Source organism: Oryctolagus cuniculus, chromosome 8, assembly GCF_964237555.1.
Source record: "Oryctolagus cuniculus chromosome 8, mOryCun1.1, whole genome shotgun sequence".
NCBI classification, from domain to species: Eukaryota; Metazoa; Chordata; class Mammalia; order Lagomorpha; family Leporidae; genus Oryctolagus; species Oryctolagus cuniculus.
This window is the reverse complement of record NC_091439.1, coordinates 95092515-95116536: the sequence shown is the minus strand read 5'-3', so window position 1 is coordinate 95116536 and position 24022 is coordinate 95092515. Positions and strand designations below refer to the sequence as shown.

Sequence of the window (24022 nt, the reverse complement as noted above, 5' to 3'; positions counted from 1 at the left end):
GTAGTGCCTCTATCTCCCAGTTTCTTTGGGAGGATAGGGGCTTAACGTTAATAAGCACCAGCTAGTAAACCAGAGGACCAATCACAGAAACCAGAATCCACAGACTTGATACTAGAAGACATATCTGGGTTGATTCCATGTAAATAGATAATTAGTTTAAGTAACTGAGTACTGGTTATATGAGCCACTATTAAGTTTACTGAGGGCATTAAATACTTGAAAGTCTAGCATGGTATCTACCTAAATCTTGTTGAAAAGAATAAAAAGATTAACTGAGGCCATATAATTTTTAAAAATTTCTCCTATATTTTAAAATATTTTTCAAACACTCAACCAAACATAATATTGTCCTTAAGAAAACTGTATCCTGTAAGGGTGAATTACCAAATAAATAATAAATTGCAATGTATAAAAACTTCTATTACAGTGAATTAAAATTCTGCTATGGAATTAGAAGAAAAATTTTTACTTTATAAAAAGGAAAATAGGAAAAATATAAGAAACCACAGATTTAATTTTTAGGGTTTACATGATTTAAAATATGAGCCTTGCCCAGTTTGAAGATAAGCTAAGATACATGCACAAAAAAGGACACTCCCTCTCCTTTCCTCTCTATTTTTATTAGAAAAAAAAATGCATCTTTCTTATTTTTTTTACTTATATAAGGTGAACAAATTTTATGTATTTTTATATATTCAGATTTAGGAGCATAGTGATACTTCCACTATACACTCCCTCCAGCCCATGCTCCCACCTGCCTTCCTCCTTCATGTCTTATTTTTTCTTTTAAATTTTACACTGATGTACTTTCAGTTTATTTCATAATCACAAGCTTAACCCTTCACTAAGTGAAGAATCCAACAAATAGTAAATGTTTGAGATTGACTCAAAAGCAATCCCTTAGATGTGATACTTTTTTCTCTTCCCCACCGTATTAAAGGAGTAGAAATGAGAGTCTGTCTGTCTTAGATTTGTGCCTCGCAGCATGGATTTCATCTTCACACATTGCTGGAAGAAGCAGGTTTCATCAAAAGTTTAACCTAGAAGTCAGCCAAACAGAAAAACATGTTTACAAGGTAAATGCTTGAATAAATCAGAATGTTTGAAGTTATTCTTTCTTCACACCCCTAATTTCAATTATTTTTGTTATACAATTTTGTGGGATATATATGTAGTGTAATACTTCAATACATATACACAATGCATGATGATCAAACCAGGGTAGGTACTTTAAATTTCCTAAGCATTTTAAATTGTTAATTAACACATCATAATGGTATATTTTTCTGAGGTACAGTTTTCTGTTTCAATATATGTATATTATGTGTACTAATAAAATCAAGGTTATTAAAATTTCCATCTCTCTATCACTCACTATTTTATTGAACTTCTCTCCTTTATTACTCACAAAACATACATAGAGGATCTCACGATACTGTAGAACACTAGAACTTATTCTTTTCATCTAACTATTTTGGTAGAGGATCTACTTGGATGGAATTTTAAAACTCTGAAAGAATATATGTGCATTAAGTTGATTTTTGTCTAAATTATCTCTCAAAATGTAACAAATTATATAATAATTATTAACATGAAAATAAGAGTTTATATGATGAAATTCTCACAGCAGTTTGTCCAAACTGTACTTGCTATATTGTTTATTCCATGGTACTGCTAAACTGTAGAAAACAGCCAAAATTCTTTCTATTTTAACTGATTAAATGCCTTCAGCCCTAGCAAACAGAGCACTTCATCCATGTAATATAATTTGTAACAATGTACTAGAAATACTTAGACACTGTATTTTTCTTCTTAAATTGGTATTTTAGTTAATATCAATGATAGTAAAACAAACTGCTTCTAATATTCTAAAAATTATTATTACAATTTGCACCTTACTGGCAGGGAATAAACAATAATACAAGATCAAGTTCCTAATCTTGACTATGACCATCTTAAATTTTGTGGCTTACTTTCCAGAAAAATCCAAAATCCTATATCTAGAATTCAGTATCCTTTCAGAACTAAAAATTGGGGCCAGCACAATGGCACAGCAGGTTAAAGCCCTGACCTGTGGTGCCGGCATACCATTTGGGCACCAGTTCAAGACCCGGCTGCTCCACTTCCAATCCAGATCTCTGATGTGGCCTCGGAAAGTGGTGGAGGATGGCCCAGGGCCTTGGGCCCCTGTACCCACATGGGAGACCTGGAGGAGACTCCTGGCTCCTGGCTTCGGATCAGCGCAGCTCCGGTCTTTGCGGCCAGTTGGGGAGTGAACCATTGGATGGAAGACCCCCCCTCCCCGCTTCTGCCTCTCCTCTCTCTGTGTAATTCTGACTTTCAAATAATTAAATAAATCTTTTAAAAAGTTTTTAAAAGACACAACTAAAAATTAAGCAGAGGGACAACTGATTTAGATCATTAGTTTACATATAATGAAGAAAGAATATTTTGCTAAACATAACATCCTTATATTTTGTTTTATTTACTATTTATAAATTTTCTTTTAAAAATTAATCAAATACCTTGGAATAAACTTAAACAAGGACATTAAAGATCTCTACGATGAAAATTACAAAACCTTAAAGAAAGAAATAGAAGAGGATACCAAGAAATGGAAAAATCTTCCATGCTCATGGATTGGAAGAATCAACATCATCAAAATGTCCATTCTCCCAAAAGCAATTTATACATTCAATGCAATACCAATCAAGATACCGAAGACCTTCTTCTCAGATCTGGAAAAATGGTGCTGAAATTCATATGGAGACACAGGAGACCTCGAATAGCTAAAGCAATCTTGTACAACAAAAACAAAGCCGGAGGCATCACAATACCAGATTTTAGGACATACTACAGGGCAGTTGTAATCAAAACAGCATGGTACTGGTACAGAAACAGATGGATAGGCCAATGGAACAGAATAGAAACACCAGAAATCAACCCAAACATCTACAGCCAACTTATATTTGATCAAGGATCCAAAACCAATCCATGGAGTAAGGACAGTCTATTCAATAAATGGTGCTGGGAAAATTGGATTTCCACGTGCAGAATCATGAAGCAAGTCCCCTACCTTTCACCTTACACAAAAATTCACTAAACATGGATTAAAGACTTAAATCTACGACCTGACACCATCAAGTTATTAGAGAGCATTGGAAAAAACCCTGCAAGATATAGGTACCAGAAATGACTTCTTGGAAAACACCCCAGAAGCACAGGCAGTAAAAGCCAAAATTAACATTTGGGATTGCATCAAATTGATAAGTTTCTGTACTGCAAAAGAAACAGTCAGGAAAGTGAAGAGACAACTGACAGAATGGGAAAATATATTTGCAAACTATGCAACTGATAAAGGGTTCATAACCAGAATCTACAAAGAGATCAAGAAACTCCACTAGATCAAAACAAACAACCCACTTAAGAGATGGGCCAAGGACCTCAATAGACATTTTTCAAAAGAGGAAATCCAAATGGCCAACAGACACATGAAAAAATGTTCAAGATCACTAGCAATCAGGGAAATGAAAATCAAAACCACAATGAGGTTCCACCTCACCCCAGTTAGAATGGCTCACATTCAGAAATCTACCAACAATAGATGCTGGAGAGGATGTGGGGATAAAGGGACACTAACCCACTGTTGATGGGAATGCAAACTGGTTAAGCCACGATGGAAGTCAGTCTGGAGATTCCTCAGAAACCTGAATATAACCCTACCATTCAACCCAACCATCCCACTCCTTGGAATTTACCCAAAGGAAACGAAATTGGCAAACAAACAAGCTGTCTGCACATTAATGTTTATTGCAGCTCAATTCACAATAGCTAAGGCCTGGATCCAACCAAAATGCACATCAACAGTAGACTGGATAAAGAAATTATGGGACATGTACTCTATAGAATACTATACAGTAGTCAAAAACAGTGAAACCCTGTCATTTGCAACAAGATGGAGGAATTTGGAAACCATCATGCTGAGTGAATTAAGCCAGTCGCAAAGGGACAAATATCATATGTTCTCCCTGATCGGCGACAACTAACTGAGCACCAAAGGGGAAACTTGCTGAAGTGAAATGGACACTATGAGAAACAGTGACCTGATCAGCTCTTGTCCTGACGGTTGATGTACAATGTAATACTTTATCCATTTTAGTATTTTTTTTGTTCTAGTACTATTGGTTGAACTCTGTAATTAACACACAATTATTCTTAGGTGTTTAAATTTTAACTGTAAAGTGATCTCTGTTAGGAATTTGGAAAACATTATGCTGAGTGAAATAAGCCAATCCCAAAGGGACAAATACCACTTGTTCTTCCTGATAGGTGACAACTAACTGAGCACCAAAAAGGAAACCTGTTAAAGTGAAATGAACACTATGAGAAACGGTGACTTGATCAGCCCTCACCCTGACTGTTGATGAGCAACTTGATATGTTATCCCTCTTAGTATTTTTTTTGTTTGTTCTACTTAATGCTTTTGGTTGAATACTGTACTCAATACACAATTCTTCTTAAGTGCTGAAACTTAACTGAAAAGTGATCGCTGTTAAATATAAGAGTGGGAATAAGAGAGGGAAGAGATGTGCAATTCGGGACATGCTCAAGCTGACTTACCTCAAACGGTAGACTTAGAAACATACCAGGGGATTCAAATTCAATCCCATCGAGGTGGCATGTACCAATGCCATCTCACTAGTCCCAGTGATCAATTTCTGTTCACAATTGAACATAATGATAGGACTAAGAACCAAAGGGATCACATAAACAAGAATAGTGTCTGCAAATACTAGCTGATAGAATCAAAAAGGGAGAGAACGATCCAACATGGGAAGTGAGATACACAGTAGACCCATAGAATGGCAGATGTCCTAAACAGCACTCTGGCCTCAGAATCAGCCCTTAAGGCATGCGGATCTGGCTGAAAAGCCCATGAGAGTATTTCAGGCATGGAAAGCCAAGACACTCTGGGGGAAAAAAAAAACCTAAATGAAAGATCTCCGTGAGTGAGATCCCAGTGGAAAGAACGGGTCATCAAAGAAGGGGTACCTTTCTCTGAAGGGAGGAGAGAACTTCCACTTTGACCATGGCCTTGTCTAAAAATTATCAGAGTCAGTGAACTCAGGGGGCTTCCATAGCCTTGGCAGCTCATGACAAGAACCTAGTGTGATTACTGATGCCATAAACAAGAGTGTCAATTTGTTAAGTCAACAACAGGAGTCACTGTGCACTTACTCCTCATGCAGGATCTTTGTCCTTAGTGTGCTGTACATTGAGATTTAATGCTATAACTAGTACTCAAACAGTATTTTTCACTTTATGTTTCTGTGTGGGAACAAACTGTTGAAATCTTTACTTAATGTATGCTAAACTGATCTTCTGTATATAAAGAGAAACGAAAATGAATCTTGATGTGAATGGAAGGGGAGAGGGAGTGGGAAAGGGGAGGGTTACGGGTGGGAGGGACATTATGGGGGGCAAGCCATTGTAATCCATAAGCTGTACTTTGGAAATTTATATTCATTAAATAAAAGTTTAAAAAAATTAATCATGAAGAGATAGATTTATCCTGATTTCACCGTTACAGAAAGTTAAATTATGAAAACATCATATAGTATCCTACAAATGAGTACAATCTTTATGGATCAGTGAAGCATAAAAAATAAGATTAAATTAATAAAATTACATAATGAAATAAAAACAAGTTATGAGAATTTTTACACTGTAAGGGGTTCTTTACTGACATTTTGCTGTGGGAAACCTGAATTTTTATTCATAAAAAGTATTGAGGGAACGGACCAGTAGCATAGCTGGTAAAGCCGCCAGCTGCAGTGCCAGCATCCCATATGGGTGCTGGTTCAAGTCCCAGTTGCTCCACTTCCAATCCAGCTCTCTGCAATGGCCTAGGAAAGCAGTAGCGGATGGCCCAAGTCCTTGAGCCCCTGCACCCGCATGGGAGACCTGGAGGAGGCTCTTGGCTCCTGACTTTGGATTGGCACAGCCCTGGCCATTGCAGCCAACTGGAGAGTGAACCAGGGGATGGAAGACTCCCTCCCCCACCCCCGCCTCTCCTGCTCTCTCTGTGTAACTCTGACTTTCAAGTAAATAAATATTTTTTTAAAAAAGGATTTAACCCTAACCTACCACCTACTCTTTTTCCATCAGTGTTGTGTAATTTAACTTAATTAACAACTAACAGATAAAGAAGAAAGCAGAAATATTCACAATGTGGCTCTGATTGAATAATTTATTGCAATGTAGTAATTTCCATTATTTATCAAAACGTCTATAAAGGGAACCTCACAAAAATGTTATACTTCTTACATAGTATAATTCAGAAGATACACAAAGAAACCAACATTTATCTGCCAATCCACTTTTGTTTTCAGTAGACATTTAGCAAGTCCACTGTGATCTCTCTGAAATTCTGCATCTACAGAAGATTCAGACACTACTCTGGGCATATTAATGGAGTAACAAGGCTCTCTGGATCTCTTTCAGAGAGAATATACTCAGAGATCCTCCAAGCTTGTTTTATTAACTTTTCTCCACTTGGGGATGATTCACCAAGTAATCCTTCAGCTAACCAGACATGGGCTACATTTGCTATGACAAGAGTACAGCAGACAATCCTACTCAGGCAAAGGTTCCAACAAGCAATGTTTTACCTTTCTCTCACACTATGCAGGATAGCATTGTTGTCAGGTCCACAATGTCTAACTTTGCAGCCATATCTCAAATAATATAGAACAGGATAACTTTAGGGGTGAGGGAGGAAATAATATCTCAGTACCCATATGCATGACCACCTACAAGTATGAGTCTACTTCTGCTGCTTTTCCTCATTTTCAAACAGACCATAACACCTCAGAGTTTGCAATACTTGACACATACAACCAAAATACTAAGGATGAGTTTACTATCTAGGTAGCTGACAGTGCCATTGCCATATCAAATGCAAACAATCCCCTTGGAGCTAGTACCACTGATCACGAGGAGGAAGCAGGGCCAGTCTATCCTTCACCAATAGCACAGCTCTTACGGCAGAGGACAATCCAGCACACTTGATGCCGCAGACATTCCAGAAGATTATCCATTTCTGTTTTACATACTAAACCTGAAGACAATACACAGTTTTCAATAATCTTGTTTACATGGACCAAAACAGCAAAGCTGTGGGCAATGAGCCTAACCTTCCAGGGAAAGACAATTCTATTAGAGTTGATGTCACAGAGATAAAGAATATTGGCAGAATTACATATAATGCTCACCTAGCATTTCCTCCGCAACAACAAAAAAAAATTCAAAAGCAAAAACACTGATGATTTTAATTATATTCCTGTTTGCCATATACTTAAGGCAAAGCAATTTGTAATATTCCAGATCTCAAAGATCTATGATAAAGCCTATACACCTATAGAAGAATATCAGAATAGTGTTTACGGCCGGCGTCGCGGCTCAATAGGCTAATCCTCCGCCTGTGGCGCTGGCATACTGGGTTCTAGTCCCGGTCAGGGCGCCAGATTCTGTCCCAGTTGCTCCTCTTCCAGTCCAGTTCTCTGCTATGGCCCGGGAGTGCAGTGGAAGATGGCCCAAGTGCTTGGGCCCTGCACCCACATGGGAGACCAGGAGAAGCACCTGGCTCCTGGCTTTGGATCAGCGCAATGCGCTGGCCGTAGCACGCCGGCCGCAGCGGCCATTGGAGGGTGAACCAACGGCAAAAGGAAGACCTTTCTCTCTGTCTCTCTCTCTCACTGTCCACTCTACCTGTCAAAAAAATAGATTAATAAATTAAAAAACATTTTAAAAATAGCATTTACAAGATTCAGGACACAGTTCATCTTTCTGGTCAAGAAGATTCAGAGACTAAACTTGAATTCAGTCACAATAAAATAAAATTGTTCTTGTCTCACCCATGGGGAAAATTATCCTTCCTTCAGCAGCTGAGCCCAGTGCTCTCCCCAGCAATGAATGAATAAAGAATGCTATATTCCTGAAGCAGGACACTCATTTTCTGGAGGTACAAGTACACTCAAAGATGATCCTTTCACTGTTACATTTTATGTTACTTCTTTCAAATCTCCAGCACATCCCAACGTAGAAGAATATTTTCAGCTGATCCCACATTAACTCTGCATGGAGCATCCAGGTCTACTGATGAACACCACAGGGCCCGTACAAACACCCCAACTGGATCATATAAACTACAACAGCACTCATGGGTACTCCCAATATCCTGAACTTGTTCCAGGTTCTACTATGGGAAAATATTCTACACACAAAAGGAAAAAAAATATCGATTTTAACATTTCACTCTAGGAAACAATTATTCCATCTGACCAAGTTATCATTTTGCTTACTACCAATACCCCTGGGGGGTAGGGGGGGAGATATGGTGAGTACCTTTAAAGGTAATTTATTCAGGCCTAAAGATTTTAAAAAGAGAGACACATATTCTAAGTATGAAATAATTTATTTTACAGAAGAGAAAATTATTTTAAAGAATGGGTATATGACCTTTCCTCTACTGGCAAAATCATTATAGCACATATAAACATATAACTGTTATGTCTGAAGACAATGCTTCCAAATATATCTCACATAACTATGTCAGCATAAGGAGATAAAAGAAATGATTCTTTTAAAAAAATGAGTAGACATAGATATCTCCCCAAGACACATGGGTCTCATATGCTATATATCACATTTATGGCTCCAGTGTATCTAAACCAACATCGGCAGAATGCAAAGCTAAAGAAAACTACCAAGCTATAATTCCTAGTTAGGAAAACAAGAACATTAAAATTGATGTCATTGTTTTTAAGGACTCTAAAGCTAATAGCTGCAGCTCAATTCACAATAGCTAAGATATGAATCAACCCAGTTGTCCATCAACTGATGATTGGATAAAGAAAATTTGGGGTGTGTGTGTGTATATATATATATATATATATACACACTATGGAATACTACACAGCTGTTTAAAATAAATTCCTGTCATTTGCAACAAAATGGATACAACTGGAAACCATTATGCATAGTGAAATAACCCAGTCCCAAAAAGATAAATACCATATATTTTCCCTGATCTGTGGTAACTAATAGAGTACCTAAAAGGTAATCTATAGGAGTGAAATTGACATTTTGAGATTCCATGATTTTTTTTTAAAGATTTATTTATTTATTTGAAAGTCACAGTTACACAGAGAGAGAAGGAGAGGCAGAGAGAGAGAGACAGAGAGAGAGGTCTTTGATCCACTGGTTCACTCCCCAATTGGCAGCAACAGTCGGAGCTGTGCCGATCTAGAGCCAGGAGGCAAGAGCTTCCTCTAGGTCTCCCACGTGGGTGCAGGGGCCCAAGGACTTGAGCCATCCTCTACCACTTTCCCAGGCCATAACAGAGAGCTGGATTGGAAGTGGAGCAGCTGGACTTGAACCAATGTCCCTATGGGATGCCAGCACTGCAAGTGGTGGCTTTACCTGCTACGCCACAGCGCTGGCCCCGAGATTCCATGATTTTTAACAAACCTTGTCTCAACTTTTGAGAAACTGTGTTTTTTTTCTTCATACTATTTGTTGAACACTACTTAGTGTAGGGTTAATCTTATGAGTATAAAGTTAACTGAAAATAGGGGTCGGCGCTGTGACATAATAGGCTAAACCTCTGCCTGCAGTGCCAGCATCCCATTTGGGCACCGGTTCGAGTCTTGGCTGCTCCACTTCTGACCCAGCTCACTGTTGTAGCCTGGGAAAGCAGAAGATGGCCCAAGTCCTTGAGCCTCTGTACCCATGTGGGAGACCTGGAAGAAGCTCCTGGCTCCTGGCTTAGGATTGGCTCAGCTCTGGCCATTGCAGCCATCTGGGGAGTAAACCAGTAGATGGAAGACCATCTCTCTCTCTCTGCCTCTACCTCTCTGTAACTGTGCCTTTCAAATAAATCAATAAACCTTTAGAGAAAAAAAGTAACTAAAAATAGATCTTTGTAAAAATTAAGAATGGGAATGGAATAAGAGAGGGAAGAACAAAGGTGGGAGTGTGGGCGGGAGGGAGGGTGGGGTGGTTAGCATCACTATGTTCCTGAGTCTCTATAAATGAAATACATGAAATTTCTATGCCTCAAATAAAATTTTAATAAAAGAAAAATATCCATATCTTATACTCTCAGTTTCTACTCCTATCTCTTGGAAAACATGCCTTTAGATGCTAGCTGCCATCTTAGCAGTGTAACTGCCCTGACACCACCGGACCATGAGAAGTCCACGCCATGTAGAGATTGGTGCCAGGGAGCACTGAGGTACCAGACATGTGAGTGAGGAGGCCATTCTGGAACTGTATTTGTAGCAGCTGCCCTGGAGGATGCCAAGTAGGACTTACACAAATCTGGAAGAGCTTCCCAGCCAAATCTCTGGCCCGCAGAATCATGGTTGTTGGAAGACATCAGTTTGTTAGACAACAAGAATGGTGTTCGCAATACTGTGGTGCTGAGCCCACCTCAGGTTTACAGGTTCCAGTTTAAGTACCCGGGAGTTTCTCCAAAAATTCTGTAGCCAGATGACTCCTCATGCGAAGAAATATGTAGATTAATAAAGAAGCACGTATATTACTCTAAAAAAAGTAATGCCAATATCAATACTCACTTTCCAGCTGACACAGTGAAAAACTGCCTTCTGGTTTTTCTTATAAGACATCAATAGAAGAAAAGCATCACAAATGGTGAAGAAAACACCATCATTCTCACTGAAAGTATTGCTCTGTTTCTCCAGACACAAAATGCATAGTGGAAAGCAGAACATTCACAACTGATACTACTTTCATGCTTTCAAAAATAGCTATCACCTGTTCAGGATAAATAGATCACCTACCATTTACAAGACATTTAGGAGAGCAGCCACTACCACATCTAGTATATCTGATTTTGCTGACAATGAAACAGGGGCAGCTGCAGCATCTGATTCAAGGTTTGGTCATTTTCCTTTAGCTCAGCTTCCAGTGATGCACTTCTTATATGGTGGAAACAACAGAAGGTACAATCAACACAGCTATCAGTTCCTTTTCTCTTTTGAGAAAGATGTTTGCTTCTGCTATTTATACTAAGGATAAAAATAATGCTTTCTATTCCAGCCTTCCATCAGAGAATTTAATATAGCTAAGACCCACATGTCTGGAACTACTACCCAGAACTCTCATCTTACTGATAATGTTCCTTAAAAAGAAACCACATCTTCCAGACTTTTAAGAGAGGATAACCTATATCACCCAAATATGTTATCATCAACAGCACTAGAGCCTGCACCAGCAGATTCAACTTACTTCAATGAAGGTGACAGTTCAAAAGGATGAAACACTAAAAGTCAAATGTCTCCACAGGCTCTCCTGTTGGTATACTCTGTTGCCCAAGCTGAGCTGACTGCGCTGCCTCTTCCAGTGATATTGTAGGGGTCAAACCTAAGACATCTGCTGCTGTCATCAGGGACATTTTTTTATACTGATACTTTCAGAGGTAAAAATTCAGAGGCTTCAAAAATAATCACCATTTTTTTTCCCAACAAATATAGTGAACCCAGTTTCTTCTACATGAGGAAAATAGCTAAAGTTTCTGAGTGGAAAGATATAGCCACTGAATTTGGAGTGCATCACATCACAATTTTAATATAATAGTGTGAAATGATGCACCTATCTAGAAGAAAATGAGCCCTGTACCAGATGCTGACCTGAAGTTTTGTCTTATGAATAAAAATCTCACTGTGTAGATAATCCAAATACATTTTTCTTCTTCCTTGCATATTCTGATGACAATTGATCCGGGACTAACCAGAGTTTCTATTCAAACCAAGAAATAACACTTCCTTGTGAATTCCAGCAAGTGGCCTGGAGAGAGCCAGCTAAAGTTTCAAAGCAATCTGGCCCTCCCAGCCCGCATGTCTGGATGTTGAATTTATTGTAACAGAATGTAAAGGGAGAGTAATAACAAAGGGCACAGTAAGCATGGGCTCTAGGCTGAGTGGGATTCCGCCTGACTGATGAAACACTGGAATCCATACAATACTTTGCCTCTTTCAGATCCCAAATAACTTTTTGTAGCTGCTTAGATTTGCAGACCATCATGCTATTCTATCCTCAGGATAAAGCCATCAAGCACACCTTCCAAGGATGCTCTATTATCAGACCCACAATCGATTCCCCTGACTCAGTAGCCCAACTTCCTTGAACAAGGGTGCTAGCTCTTGAGAGTGCTATTCCACTTCCCCCTCATCTATCAATTGATTCAACTATCTTTTTCTTTTACCTTCAAACCTGTCCTAGTGATTTTGATTTGGCACTAGGGAAAGAGACTGACCTTTCAGTAACGGAATCAGAAAAATTGTTGATGATCAAACTATCAACATGGATTGGTGTTGAGGGGCAGTTCATTAAAGTTTTCCTACATCCAAGTATTCCTTCCCATCTAAATCTGTTCCTCATGAAAACAATTCCATGGCTAGGAACTTGTGCTTACATCACAGAAGTGATTACTATCATTTCTACTAATGGAAAATCATCATATTACACCAAGATTATTTCCCTGGTAGAAGAAAATACTCAGTTGAAATTTGATGTGGCTGAGCTTAGAGACACAAATGTTGAATTCCAAGCTTTGGAAAGCACAAATGTCACTCATGAATCCATTGTTGAGATAGAAAAAAAATATTATTTAGGTTTCACGAAATTTCTATTGGACCACAATCTAACAAGAAGTTTGAAAGAAACAACTTTCTTGTGACTGATAGTCTTCAGTTACAGCTAAAAATAGTTACTCCAAAGGATATCCCTAAGGAACCTATGAGCAGCAAAGTGAATATGAGGCCCATGACCGACTCGCCTCTAAATCCACATTCCTGAAAACAAACAAATAACAACTTCACAGGACAGCATGTCCTTTGGTTATATTTTCCTTAATCATGCACCCAACATCACAATTAAAGGAGGAGTAGAAGACAAAAGTGTGGGTATTGACCTAAGCAACTCTCCAAGTGGGATCTCTCTTCTCACTTATTTAGTGTTTCTGAATATGGAAATTATTTTATAAATGATGTTTTTGAAATAAATTTACTAAGTGACTTCATAATGATTATAGTCACCTCAACTAAGGAAAATAACTATTATTTCTAATAAATTTATAGAATCAGAAGATATACAGGCTCTTTATAAAAGAGAAATTCTTCTGTCTATAGAAGATACCACTTCCTTAAAGTTGATTCTTTTTAAATTACATGTGACATTTCTTCCAGTGAATCTGAAGACATTCTGCATACCAAAAAAGTCTCAATGATGGGCACCATTATGACATCAGCATTTTCAAAGCCTGTGCCTAATGACTCTTCCCAGTCAAGTATCCCTGAAAATCATACATGTGCCAAATAACTTCCCTGGGCCTTATTGAGAAATATCCACTTTTTATTAGCAGATTTAACATTTTCACTTCAATAAAAATTTTTAAAAAGAAGCTTTTCCACATCGACTTGAAGACATCTCTACTAAAAAGAAGGCATAATCACTGAACCAAATATGTCAACGTTTAGAGCAAGTAAAGGACAATTGCTAGGGATGAAAGCTTTTGCTACAGCTGCCAAAGTAAGATGCATATTCTAAAAGGCATGTCAATAGGAGCAATTTTAATATTATGCTGAGAAAAGATAAAACGTTCCCTTTAGTGTGATATTCCAGTGAAAGAAACTACTTTCAAATAAAGCTTGTCCACAGAACCTGATTCCCTGTCTTTAGGTCAGATAGTATTTTTCATGTCAGTGATAAATGGGCCAGAGAAGTATAAGCTGTATTTCCTGGAGCATGTGACTCCAGTTTCAACATCAGACAGCTTAAACTCTAGCATTCTCATCAGGAGTTTCACTCCATGCTTCTTTTTTTTAAGGTCAACCATTTTAAAAACACAGGTAATTGTAATGATATTCCCCTTAGAAAAGAATAAATTGAGGTGGAATAGATAGATAGATAGATAGATAGATAGATAGATATAGATATAGATATATGTATACATAGGTATCAAAGTGTTGGGTCAAGTCCCTGCTACTGTTTCTGATCCAGCTTCCTGATAATAATGTACCTGGGAAGGCATCAAATGATGGTCCTACTAGTTAGGTTCCCGCCACCCACAGTGAAGACCTGGATGGGGTGCCATCTGGCCCTAATTGTTACAGGCATTTGAGGAGTGTACCAGCAGACAGAAGAAATGACCCCTCTTTCATTTTTCTGCCTCTCTCCCCTTCTCTCTGTCTCTGTTTCTCCTTCTTTCTGTGTCTTTGCATTTCAAATAAATAAATATAATTTAAAAATAAAAATTAGGCTACAATCAATGTTATTTCATCTCACTGCTAGACCGATGGAAATCAAGTTGATGTGAATACAAAAGTCATCCCTGAAATTAAAGACTATTTGACAAATTAGTAAAATGAAGATGACATTTCATATGACATAGCCACCCAGAGATTAAATGGTCATGAAACTGAATATATTGCTCCTTATTCTAATTTTATTCAACATAGCAGATACCAGATCTTACAAGATAACTTCCAGCCATTATTTTTTTAAAGATTTTATTTATTTATTTATTTAAGAGGCAGAGTTACAGAGAGAGAGAGAAGGAGAGTCAGAGAGAGATGTATTCCATCTACTGGTTCTCTCCCCAAATGGCTGCAATGGCCAGAGCTGTGCCAAGCCAAAGCCAGGAGCTAGAAGCTTCCTTCAGGTCTCCCATGCAGGTGCAGGGACCCAATCACTTGGTCCATCTTCTACTGCTTTCTGAAGCCACAGCCAGAGAGCTGGATTGGAAAAGGAGCAGCCAGGACACAAACTGGTGCCCATATGGGACATCAGTGCCACAGGCAGAGCCTTAGCCTACTATGCCACAGCACCAGCCCCCTCCCAGCAGTTATATAACTCATGACCAATTCATCTTTCATTTGTATACAAAGTAGTTCCTCCTAAAAGGGCACCAAATCTTTTGTTTACTGCATGCCTTATCTTGAATTAAGCTTCACAAATACTAGATGATTAAAAAAAATTATTGTAAAAGAAAAAAACTTCAACTTATCCAACTCAGAGAATGACCTTACCTTGCGACTTCCTTTATTACCTGAGAAATGGCAGTATTTCTGTTTGGAACAATAACTTTGCCTATTACTAACATGATTCTTCCTTTACTATCTCTGATTCTGACAGCATTTCCTATATCAACAGACACTGGACCCTCAAAGGGACATCTCGCTGATGGAAAAACATTTCTAGAGAAGTTGTCTATGTCATTAAAATGAAAAATATCTATCTTAAAATCCATACTGATCTTTATACAGAGAATATTAATATATCTATGTCAAGCTAATTAGCTAACAGAAGAAGCTGTAAATTTTGACATTGGATCCATATCTAATGATAATATGTATATGTCCATGACCTGAAAACCACAACTCTAGTTAGTAATGCTGGCCTTGGATTTGGTTGTGCTTGAATCTCAAATACTAGTTCTGTTAATACAAGGGAAAGAGTGATTCTAAAGCATTAATTCTCATTTCACCTAACCTAAAAGTTTATAACACAATGATGATTTCTGATATAATTTAACATCATTTTAAGAAATACTCTCTCTGAAATTGAGAATCTAATTTTTAAAGTTAATTTGTCACCTCTGCTTCTTAATTCTGGGTCAGTTTTGATACTAACTCACAGCCATAAATTGCTTTAGGAGTTGAAATAAAACTGCAGAAAAATATTCCTCAAAAAATTGAATCTATAAAACTTGGCACACTCACCGTTAACTCAAGAAAGAGTAAAAATTACAATGAAGAAGAAAACAAAGACTCTAACAGGTCATTAACTTATTTTCTGTTATTCCTACTGAAAGCATGAGGCTTCCCTTCCCAAAGAAGAGGACTGAAGTCTCTCTTACTTATTGTCTTCCTCCAGCTACATTCACTGCCAGCATCTCCATGAAAACCTCCTTAGACACTTCAATACCATAAATTGCAAGGGAAGACAGTTCACCTCAAAAAGACATTTTTACTTACTTGGAAGACAGCAACTTTAAACTGATGCTGATAATATCATGGAATTCAGAATTTCTTCTGTGGACACTAGGCCCATGAAGTATCAAGCAAACTCTGCAATTTCTTTTTCAACAGACACTAACTCCCTATCAGATGGCATGACCCTTGTAAACATAAACATGGTAAATCCTGAGTTTCCTACATTTGCAATGTTTGGTGTAAATTTTGATCTCATAATCAGGGAGGACTCTATTGTCTTTTCATCTAATATCAATCATAGCAATGAAAACATCTCCTGCTATGCAGCCAGTGCCATCACCACTGCTGTTGATGCAACAATCACCATGATGACCAGTGCTTCAATCACTGTAATGACAACCACTCCCTCGCCTAGGGATGCCACTAAGACCAACAGAAACACCTGTGAGAGTGCATAGCACCACGTCACCTCATGGCTGAAGATGGTTTGCCTAAAATTTATTCTCATCCTCCAACAGAAAGCGGTAAAGCACCAAATGAAGCAACCATTTTCTTTGGGGCTGACAGCACTGTTACAAGATCAGAAAAAACAATCACTTCAGAAGGAGACCACATTACTTCAGTAAATGACTTCCTCCTAGAAACTGATTTTTCAACAACTACAGGTAATAAGCTTACCCCTACAAAGGAAAGACTCAAATCAGAGGAGGATGTGGAAACCCATATTATTAAGCCAACGACTCATCTGGAGAAAGAAGTTACCAGTCAGTCTGGCACTACAGACTCCAGAGCCAATGAGTCTATTACTGAAAATTTCATTTCAATGAAACATGGGAGCATTTCATCACCAGTTGCTACTGTTTCTTTAATAGATTTTTCCACTGACATAACAAAAGAAGACATCCTCTTGGCGACTATTGAAACAGAGGATGAAGAAATCACAGTAACTTCTGAAGTCTCTGGTACACCAGAAGAAAGCAGCACCAGCGTTGCTGACACCCCTGCTTTCTCAGCTGAAACAGGTGAAGCTGATGTAAATGATACTAACTCCTCGATCAAATCCAATATCCCTGCTGATGACGCTGTCGCTGACTCCATTATACCTGAGGATGAAATCCCTCCTTCTACTGAGAAAAACTTCACCACTATTCCAGACGTAACTGACCTTGAAGAGGAGAACATAACTGAAATTGACCTAGTTATTTCAGAGGATGACCCCAGTGCTGTAACTAAATTTACTGACTCTGATGAGGAAAAGTTCATCACCGTGTTTGAGCTCTCTACTCCTCCTGAAAAAGACAAAGATAATCCAGAAGAGACTCCATTAGCCGACAAAGACTCTACTGAGGAGGTCAACATTTGGGTGGAGAGTGATGTTGTAAATAAACCTGAAACCCATTCCGTTTTGCTCACTGCCGTTGAATCCAGATACGACTTTGTTGTCCCTGCAACAGCTGCTATGAACTTCATAGATGAATCGGCTATCAACACTACAGGAGATCTCCCTGAAGATAGCGGATCAGAATCTGTAACCAGCATCTCTGAATCACTGTCTGACGCTACCCCTGTAGAAGACACCCCAAACCACCAGGAAGACACCTCTACAACTGAAACAGGAATCTTTAAACTACTGAAAGAAGACCCAGACGAATTCATGATTTGAGAGAACAAAAGGGATGCCACTTAGATTTGAGTAACAGCCTGGACAGCTAGTCTTAATAACTAAGAAGTTTTTCCTGCAAGCAAAAAAATCTTAAAAAAAAAAAAAAAAAAAAACTGGAAGAATGTGAGCATGTAAGGCAAGTAGCAAACCTGGGAAATGCAGATGCTTAAGAATAGAGGTCATTCAGCAGAATATACATATGGAAACTTAAAACAACAATAGTAAGAAAATTTCCCTAGTATCACAAAATCTAGGTTATCCAACAGTTATCTAACTATATGTAAAATGTTACACCCTAGTGTTCGGGTTATAGAGAGTCAGTTGTGAAAAAGCTTACTTCTGGCTAAATTTAATGATGTATATCATTTTAGTTGACCTTCAGTATGTAATTTTAGTGAGAACTAGTGACATGAAGATATATCTAGAAAATACTATAGTATTAAAAGATCTTATAACATGCCTATTTTAAATATTGTTATCAATATCTCACCAATGATTCTTTTCTGCTGGCAAATATGTTTGCAATCCTCACATAAGAACTAAGACTATTCAGTATCTGTATATAAGATGTAAAAGAAATATGATGTTCTTGGCTTATTAATTATACAAATTAAAGTGAAGTGCTATTTTACAAGTGCATACCTAAACACACATACAAATATTGTGTACCAATATATTAATCAATCTAATTTTCCTTCTGTTAAAATTTGTGTCCTGAATATTTGTCCTTCTTTTTACAGGTCTTAAACACTGAATATTGCACTCTTCTTAAGAATGCTCTTGGCTAGCAATTCAAGAACTTAGATCCTCATTCTTCTCTGAAACACTTCTTTAAGGGGTCTGTTTTCATTTTGTTGGTTTTTCTTTAATAAATCTTTTTGACAGCAACTGATTTACTGTGTAAAAGGAATGCTTGACATTCAAATTAAGAGAACGATATTTAACTTATAATCCTTTTTTAAATAATAACTTAGCTCTCATCAAAAGAAATAGAATTTCTGGTTCCTATAAAGATTCACAACCTTGTTATATTAATAAAAAAAAAACACTGAATAATAAGCATCATGTTTGGGATAGAATGATTATAAGCAACATTAAATAGACAATAGACTAGAATAATCATGATAGTGTATTAACCCAGAAACACAATATAACACAGAAACTTAGTATATGATAAAGTAGATTTCAATACCATGGAATATAATGGTTAATCTTGCTTAAATTATCAAGCATTTGAGAAAAAAGAAATCCCATGTACTGTTTAAGATCATACTCTCTAATTTTACAAGTATTAAAGAATTCAGTGTGAAGGTATCCTGATAGATTTATACCATGAGTAGTTAAAATTCTGTACAAAGCAATAACACAAAATCAAAACCAAATAATGGAAACACTTTCTATATACCAGTGAAAAGATTAGTGCTCTTATTCTACAAGGAGTTGCCTCAGAGAAAACATTTTAAATATGCCATAGAAACACATCATTTTTGGAACAAAATTTGACAATAAACACGAAAAATATTCTAGTCATATCCAAAAAACTATTATGTACCATTTGTAGCCATTCAACAATTGATAGTGATCATTTGAAATAGTGTTAATTTTACATATTCTTCCAAATTTTTCAACATTTCTGAAGACTTAAAGGCAATTTAACAATGTATGTAACAACATTAGAAATATAAAAGTTTCATCTCTGAGAATCATCTTAATAATAAATCAAATCTCAAAATGTCAATTTTTCATATACATTACATTTTTGCATTCTTTATATTAGTTACCACAAATCACGAAAAACATGATCTATGTGTTTTTGAGACTGATTTATTTCACGAAGCATAATTTACTATTGTTTGTAGTTGTCTACACTCTTGAGGAACAGTGGTTTTTCTACTTGCTACTTGTTGCATTCTGTATTTAGTGGTGTATTAAGCTTGTGATTATAAATAAAGTTGAAAGTATGTCATTGCAAAAAGAAAATAGAAAAATAAGCAAAGGAGAAGGGGAGGAGAGGTTGAGAAGTATCATTATGCTCTTAAAACTATATATGAAATTGGTTCCTTTTATATAAATGTAAAAAGTAAAAAAAATAAAGAACAAACCACAAAAGAGCTAACAGTTACTAAGTTCTTACTCTTAAGACAGGTGCTATTATAGAAGAATATTATAATCATTTTAATGTTAAGAAAACTGAGTCAGAAAAGCTATTCAACATGCTCCAAGCTTCATAATTAATATGTGGCCTTCAAATCCACCCACTCTTTCTCCAAAGCATATAATCACTATGTGTATCAGCTCTTAGATTTAAAAGCAAGGATGTTGGCAAACATTTTTACTGTAAGAGTATCATTTTTTTTTCATAATTAAGATACACTGAAAACAATCTAAAATTCCAGTAACATGGAGTTGGTTATATTTTTATATTCATATGAAACCATGGTTGTGTGTATACTTTGTTGTTGTTGTGTTGTTGTTGTTGTTGTTATCTAAAAGGGAAAGGAGGAAAGAAAGTGATACAGACCTTCAATGTGCTAGTGTGCCAGGTATGAAAGTATGCCAGGATAGAAGCCAGGAGCCAGAAACTCAATCTGGATCTCTTACCTGGGTGGCAGAAACCAAACCACTTGAGCCATCTCCACTGTCTCCCAATATTTGCATTGACGAGAAGCTGGATTTAAGGTCTAGAGCTAGGGTTCAGACCCAGGCACTTCAAAGCAGGGTGCAAACATCTTCACTGCTTAGGCTAACCACCCACTCCAATACACATCTTTTAAAGAAGTTATATGGGAAAATGTTTAATCAAACGAGGAAAATGTTCACAAAGATTACATAATGGTACATTTGCAACAGAGAGAGAGAGAACATCTCTTAGACTATAAATCACATTATTTTAACAGTGATTATCTCTAAGAAGGAGTAAAGGTGATGTTCATTCTATGTGCTTTCACACATTTTTAAATGTTCTACAATCATCTACAATAAAAAGCAAACCTATGGGAAGATGACTGTCAATACCATCTGCCAGACAAGTGGAAACCAAGTAGATTTCACTCTCTTCCATCCAACACCAAATGAAAAATTAGGTACCACTTTTAGTGTTTCCTGTTTTATCCACAAAGTATTTTATTAGTTTTTCATTTGTTAAACATTTATTTTGATACATATGCTCTAAGAACCATAAAAATCTCTTGAGACACTATAATGGATCAAATGACACAGCCTCGGCCGGCGCTGCGGCTCACTAGGCTAATCCTCCACCTAGCGGCGCTGGCACACCGGGTTCTAGTCCCGGTCGGGGCGCCGGATTCTGTCCCGGTTGCCCCTCTTCCAGGCCAGCTCTCTGCTGTGGCCAGGGAAGTGCAGTGGAGGATGGCCCAAGTGCTTGGGCCCTGCACCCCATGGGAGACCAGGAGAAGCACCTGGCTCCTGCCATCGGATCAGCGCGGTGTGCCGGCCGCAGCGCGCCAGGTGTGGCGGCCATTGGAGGGTGAACCAACGGCAAAGGAAGATATTTCTGTCTCTCTCTCTCACTGTCCACTCTGCCTGTCAAAAAAATAAAAAAAAAAATAAAATAAATGACACAGCCTCTGCCTTTATGAAAATTAATCTACAAGCAAAACCAAATTTTAAATAATCTCAAATAATAACATAGGAAAAAATGCCTTATAGCATATTCCAATTGGTGTTATGAAGCAAAATAGTAATAGTATGTAGTTTCAGATTTCCCACAAATTTAAACCAATGTTCCTAAGGAACTGAGATTTGAGTCAAATGACCAGAAAATATGGAGATCTTAGGAGATAACATACTGAAATCCCTAAGTTAGAAATTGTTCAGGTGGGGCCACTGTTGTGGCATAATGGATGAAGGCAACTGCCTATATTATCAGCATCCCATTGGGCGCTGGTTCAAGTCCCTGCTGTTCCACTTCCAATCCAACTCCTTGCTAATGTACCTGGGAAAGCAGCAGAAGATGGACCAAGTCCTTGTGCTGCTATACCCACAGGGATGACCTGGATGAAGCTCCTGGATTCAGCCTGGCACAGGCCCAGCCATTGTAGTCATTTGGGAAGTGACCAGTAGATGGAAGATCTCTCTCTTTTTCTCCTTCTGTCTCTACCTCTCTCTCTAACTCTACCGTTCAAATAAACAGAAAATAAATCTTAAAAAAGAAAAAGAAATTGTTTAGGTTCAGGGCCAGCATTATGGCATAGAGAGTAAAGCTGCCACCCAAAATGCAGTCATCCCATATGGGCACCAGTTCATGTACTGACTGCTCCACTTCTGATCCAGCTCCCTGATAAATGGCCTGGGGAAAACAGCAAAAGATGGCCCAATTTTTAGGCTCCTGTCACCCACGTGGGAGACCTGGAGAGTGAACTAGGTAGAAGATTGCTCTCTCTTGTCTCTCCCTCCCTCTTTCTGTAACTCTGACTTTCAAATAAATAAATCTCTAAAGAAAGAAAAAAGGAAGGAAAGAAGGAAGGAAGGGAGGGAGGGAAAGGGAAGGGAAAGAGAGGGGAGGGGAGGGGAGGGGAGGGGAGGGGAGGGAAGAAGGGAAGGGGAGGGGAGGGGAGGGAAGAAGGGAAGGGGAGGGGAGGGGAGGGAAGAAGGGAAGGGAGAGAAAAAGAAAGAAGGGAAGAAAGAATGGAAGGAAGGAAGGAAGGAAGGAAGGAAGGAAGGAAGAAGGAAGGAAGGAGAAGAAAGAAAGAAAAATCTAGAAATCTTTCAGGTTTTTCAAGGAAGTGCACAGAAAAATTACAAACTGGGAAATAAAGATGAAAAGGAAGTCAGAAGACAGATAATATGGTGCTTATTAAACATCAGGATTTTATCCATTTGGAAGCTATTAAATGTGTTAGTTTTATCATCAAAACAACATTGATACTAAGAACTCTAGCAACCTGAAAAGCATCATTATTTTATAAACTGCAACCATACTTCCTCTCGGGGCTGTACTGTGCTCAGAAAACATAGCTTATGATCTCTTTTGAGTGCAAGGAATGAAACCATGACACACAAACTGTACTTAATCAGTTGAACATCTGAAAAAATAACTACAACATAAAGTAACAGGAATTTGAGACTAGGGAGGAGAAGAGAGCATGTTGGTTAGACACTGGGAGAAGAGTGCCCAGTGAGATTCCTGGTGGCCAGTGAATGACAGATATTTTTAGAAAGTTGGTGCCTAATAATCAATTTTAAATTGTATAGCTTCAAAATGTTTTCTTGCTCTGGAATTTGATTAAATATATGTGGGACACAAAGTCTTGAATACACAATTCTTGAGAAAATAAAGGAACAGGTGAACTAAAGCAAAACCAGCTAAAATGTGGAATTAAAGAATGGCTCTGAGACAGTTTTTATTCACTACCTAGTCATGACCCTAAAAGGAAGTGATAGGGACATGTATACATTGGATGGACACTTGGAGTAGTCACATTTTAGAGGACCAAATTGAACTGAGAAAGTCATTGGCCCAAGGTAATCAAGTAAGTCAAAGCTCAGCTCCCCAGGTCTGCCAAAGTTCAATAAGCCTTTTTACTATAATGTAAATCTAAAATATGTTATCTCAAAAACTAAAAAAAGACAGAAGAAAAGAGGTGAGAGAGAGGGAGGGAAAAAGGAGGAGGGAGGGAGGAAGGAAGGGAATAACATTATGTCCTTCGAATTTTATCTATGAACCATATTGAATCTGTTAAAAACTAAAACTTTTAAAATAATGTGATAATAAAAATAATAAATACAAACAAAATATAAAAAATTCACCATTTAATAGTGACTCATTCCCCTCCTGAGCACCACCACCCCTTTCTATACCCTGCCTTGGTTAAGCATGCCCTCCATGTAACTAATAACTGGTCCTCTCACCTTAGGTCTTGTACCTACTGATCAAATAACCACTCCTTCAGCCCTCATCTGTCCTCTAAAGCTTTTCACTCACTCCCCACTATCTTTATGATAAATTCCAGCCTTAGCAAGGCACAAACATAACCCCTACATGTTCTTTCTCTACCTACAACACACAAGTACTCCTGTCCTCTCTTCACACAGTAGGAAGTACTGTACAGGCAGTAGGAAGGACTATCTGCCAGCTGCCTGAGAGCTGGGACACATACTATTTGTGCTAAAGAACACCAAGAACCTAGTATGCATACAATAAATGGTTACAAATGAAGAAATGAAAGGAATTATAGCTTCTTAATACTGATTTTAAACCAGTAGACGTAGCTGGCACCTGCTGCTCTTGATCTACCTTCTAGCTTGTCACAAAAGTGAACACCAGATTGTCTTTGTGATACAAAGCCTCCCTTTCACACACATGTGATTTGGGTGGCAC

General features: G+C 37.8%; 1 protein-coding gene and 1 long non-coding RNA gene across 6 annotated transcripts; one reads left to right on the top strand and one right to left on the bottom strand.

The window, feature by feature from the left end:
* Positions 1-463: 463 nt before the first annotated feature.
* Positions 464-16334, bottom strand: LOC127483198 (uncharacterized). 2 transcript variants are annotated; one of them, XR_011378058.1, is made up of 4 exons: positions 16062-16334; positions 10866-11003; positions 10378-10558; positions 464-1040 (listed from the first exon to the last, which is right to left on the bottom strand). It is a non-coding gene; the product is annotated as an uncharacterized lncRNA (long non-coding RNA). The 2 variants fall into 2 exon arrangements; XR_011378057.1 differs by having other exon boundaries at positions 466-1040; positions 10378-10561; positions 16062-16333.
* Positions 16335-16355: 21 nt separating this feature from the next.
* On the top strand, positions 16356-18573 carry CABS1 (calcium binding protein, spermatid associated 1). 4 transcript variants are annotated; one of them, XM_008267775.4, is made up of 3 exons: positions 16356-16684; positions 16892-17818; positions 18423-18573. In XM_008267775.4, exons 1-2 carry the CDS (start codon positions 16492-16494, stop codon positions 17680-17682), a joined length of 984 nt encoding a protein of 327 aa, XP_008265997.3. In that variant the 5' UTR covers positions 16356-16491; the 3' UTR covers positions 17683-17818; positions 18423-18573. The 4 variants fall into 4 exon arrangements, with proteins under 4 accessions (XP_008265997.3, XP_002717167.3, XP_051675696.2 ...); XM_002717121.5 differs by having other exon boundaries at positions 16356-17813; XM_051819736.2 differs by having other exon boundaries at positions 16356-17903.
* Positions 18574-24022: the final 5449 nt, after the last annotated feature.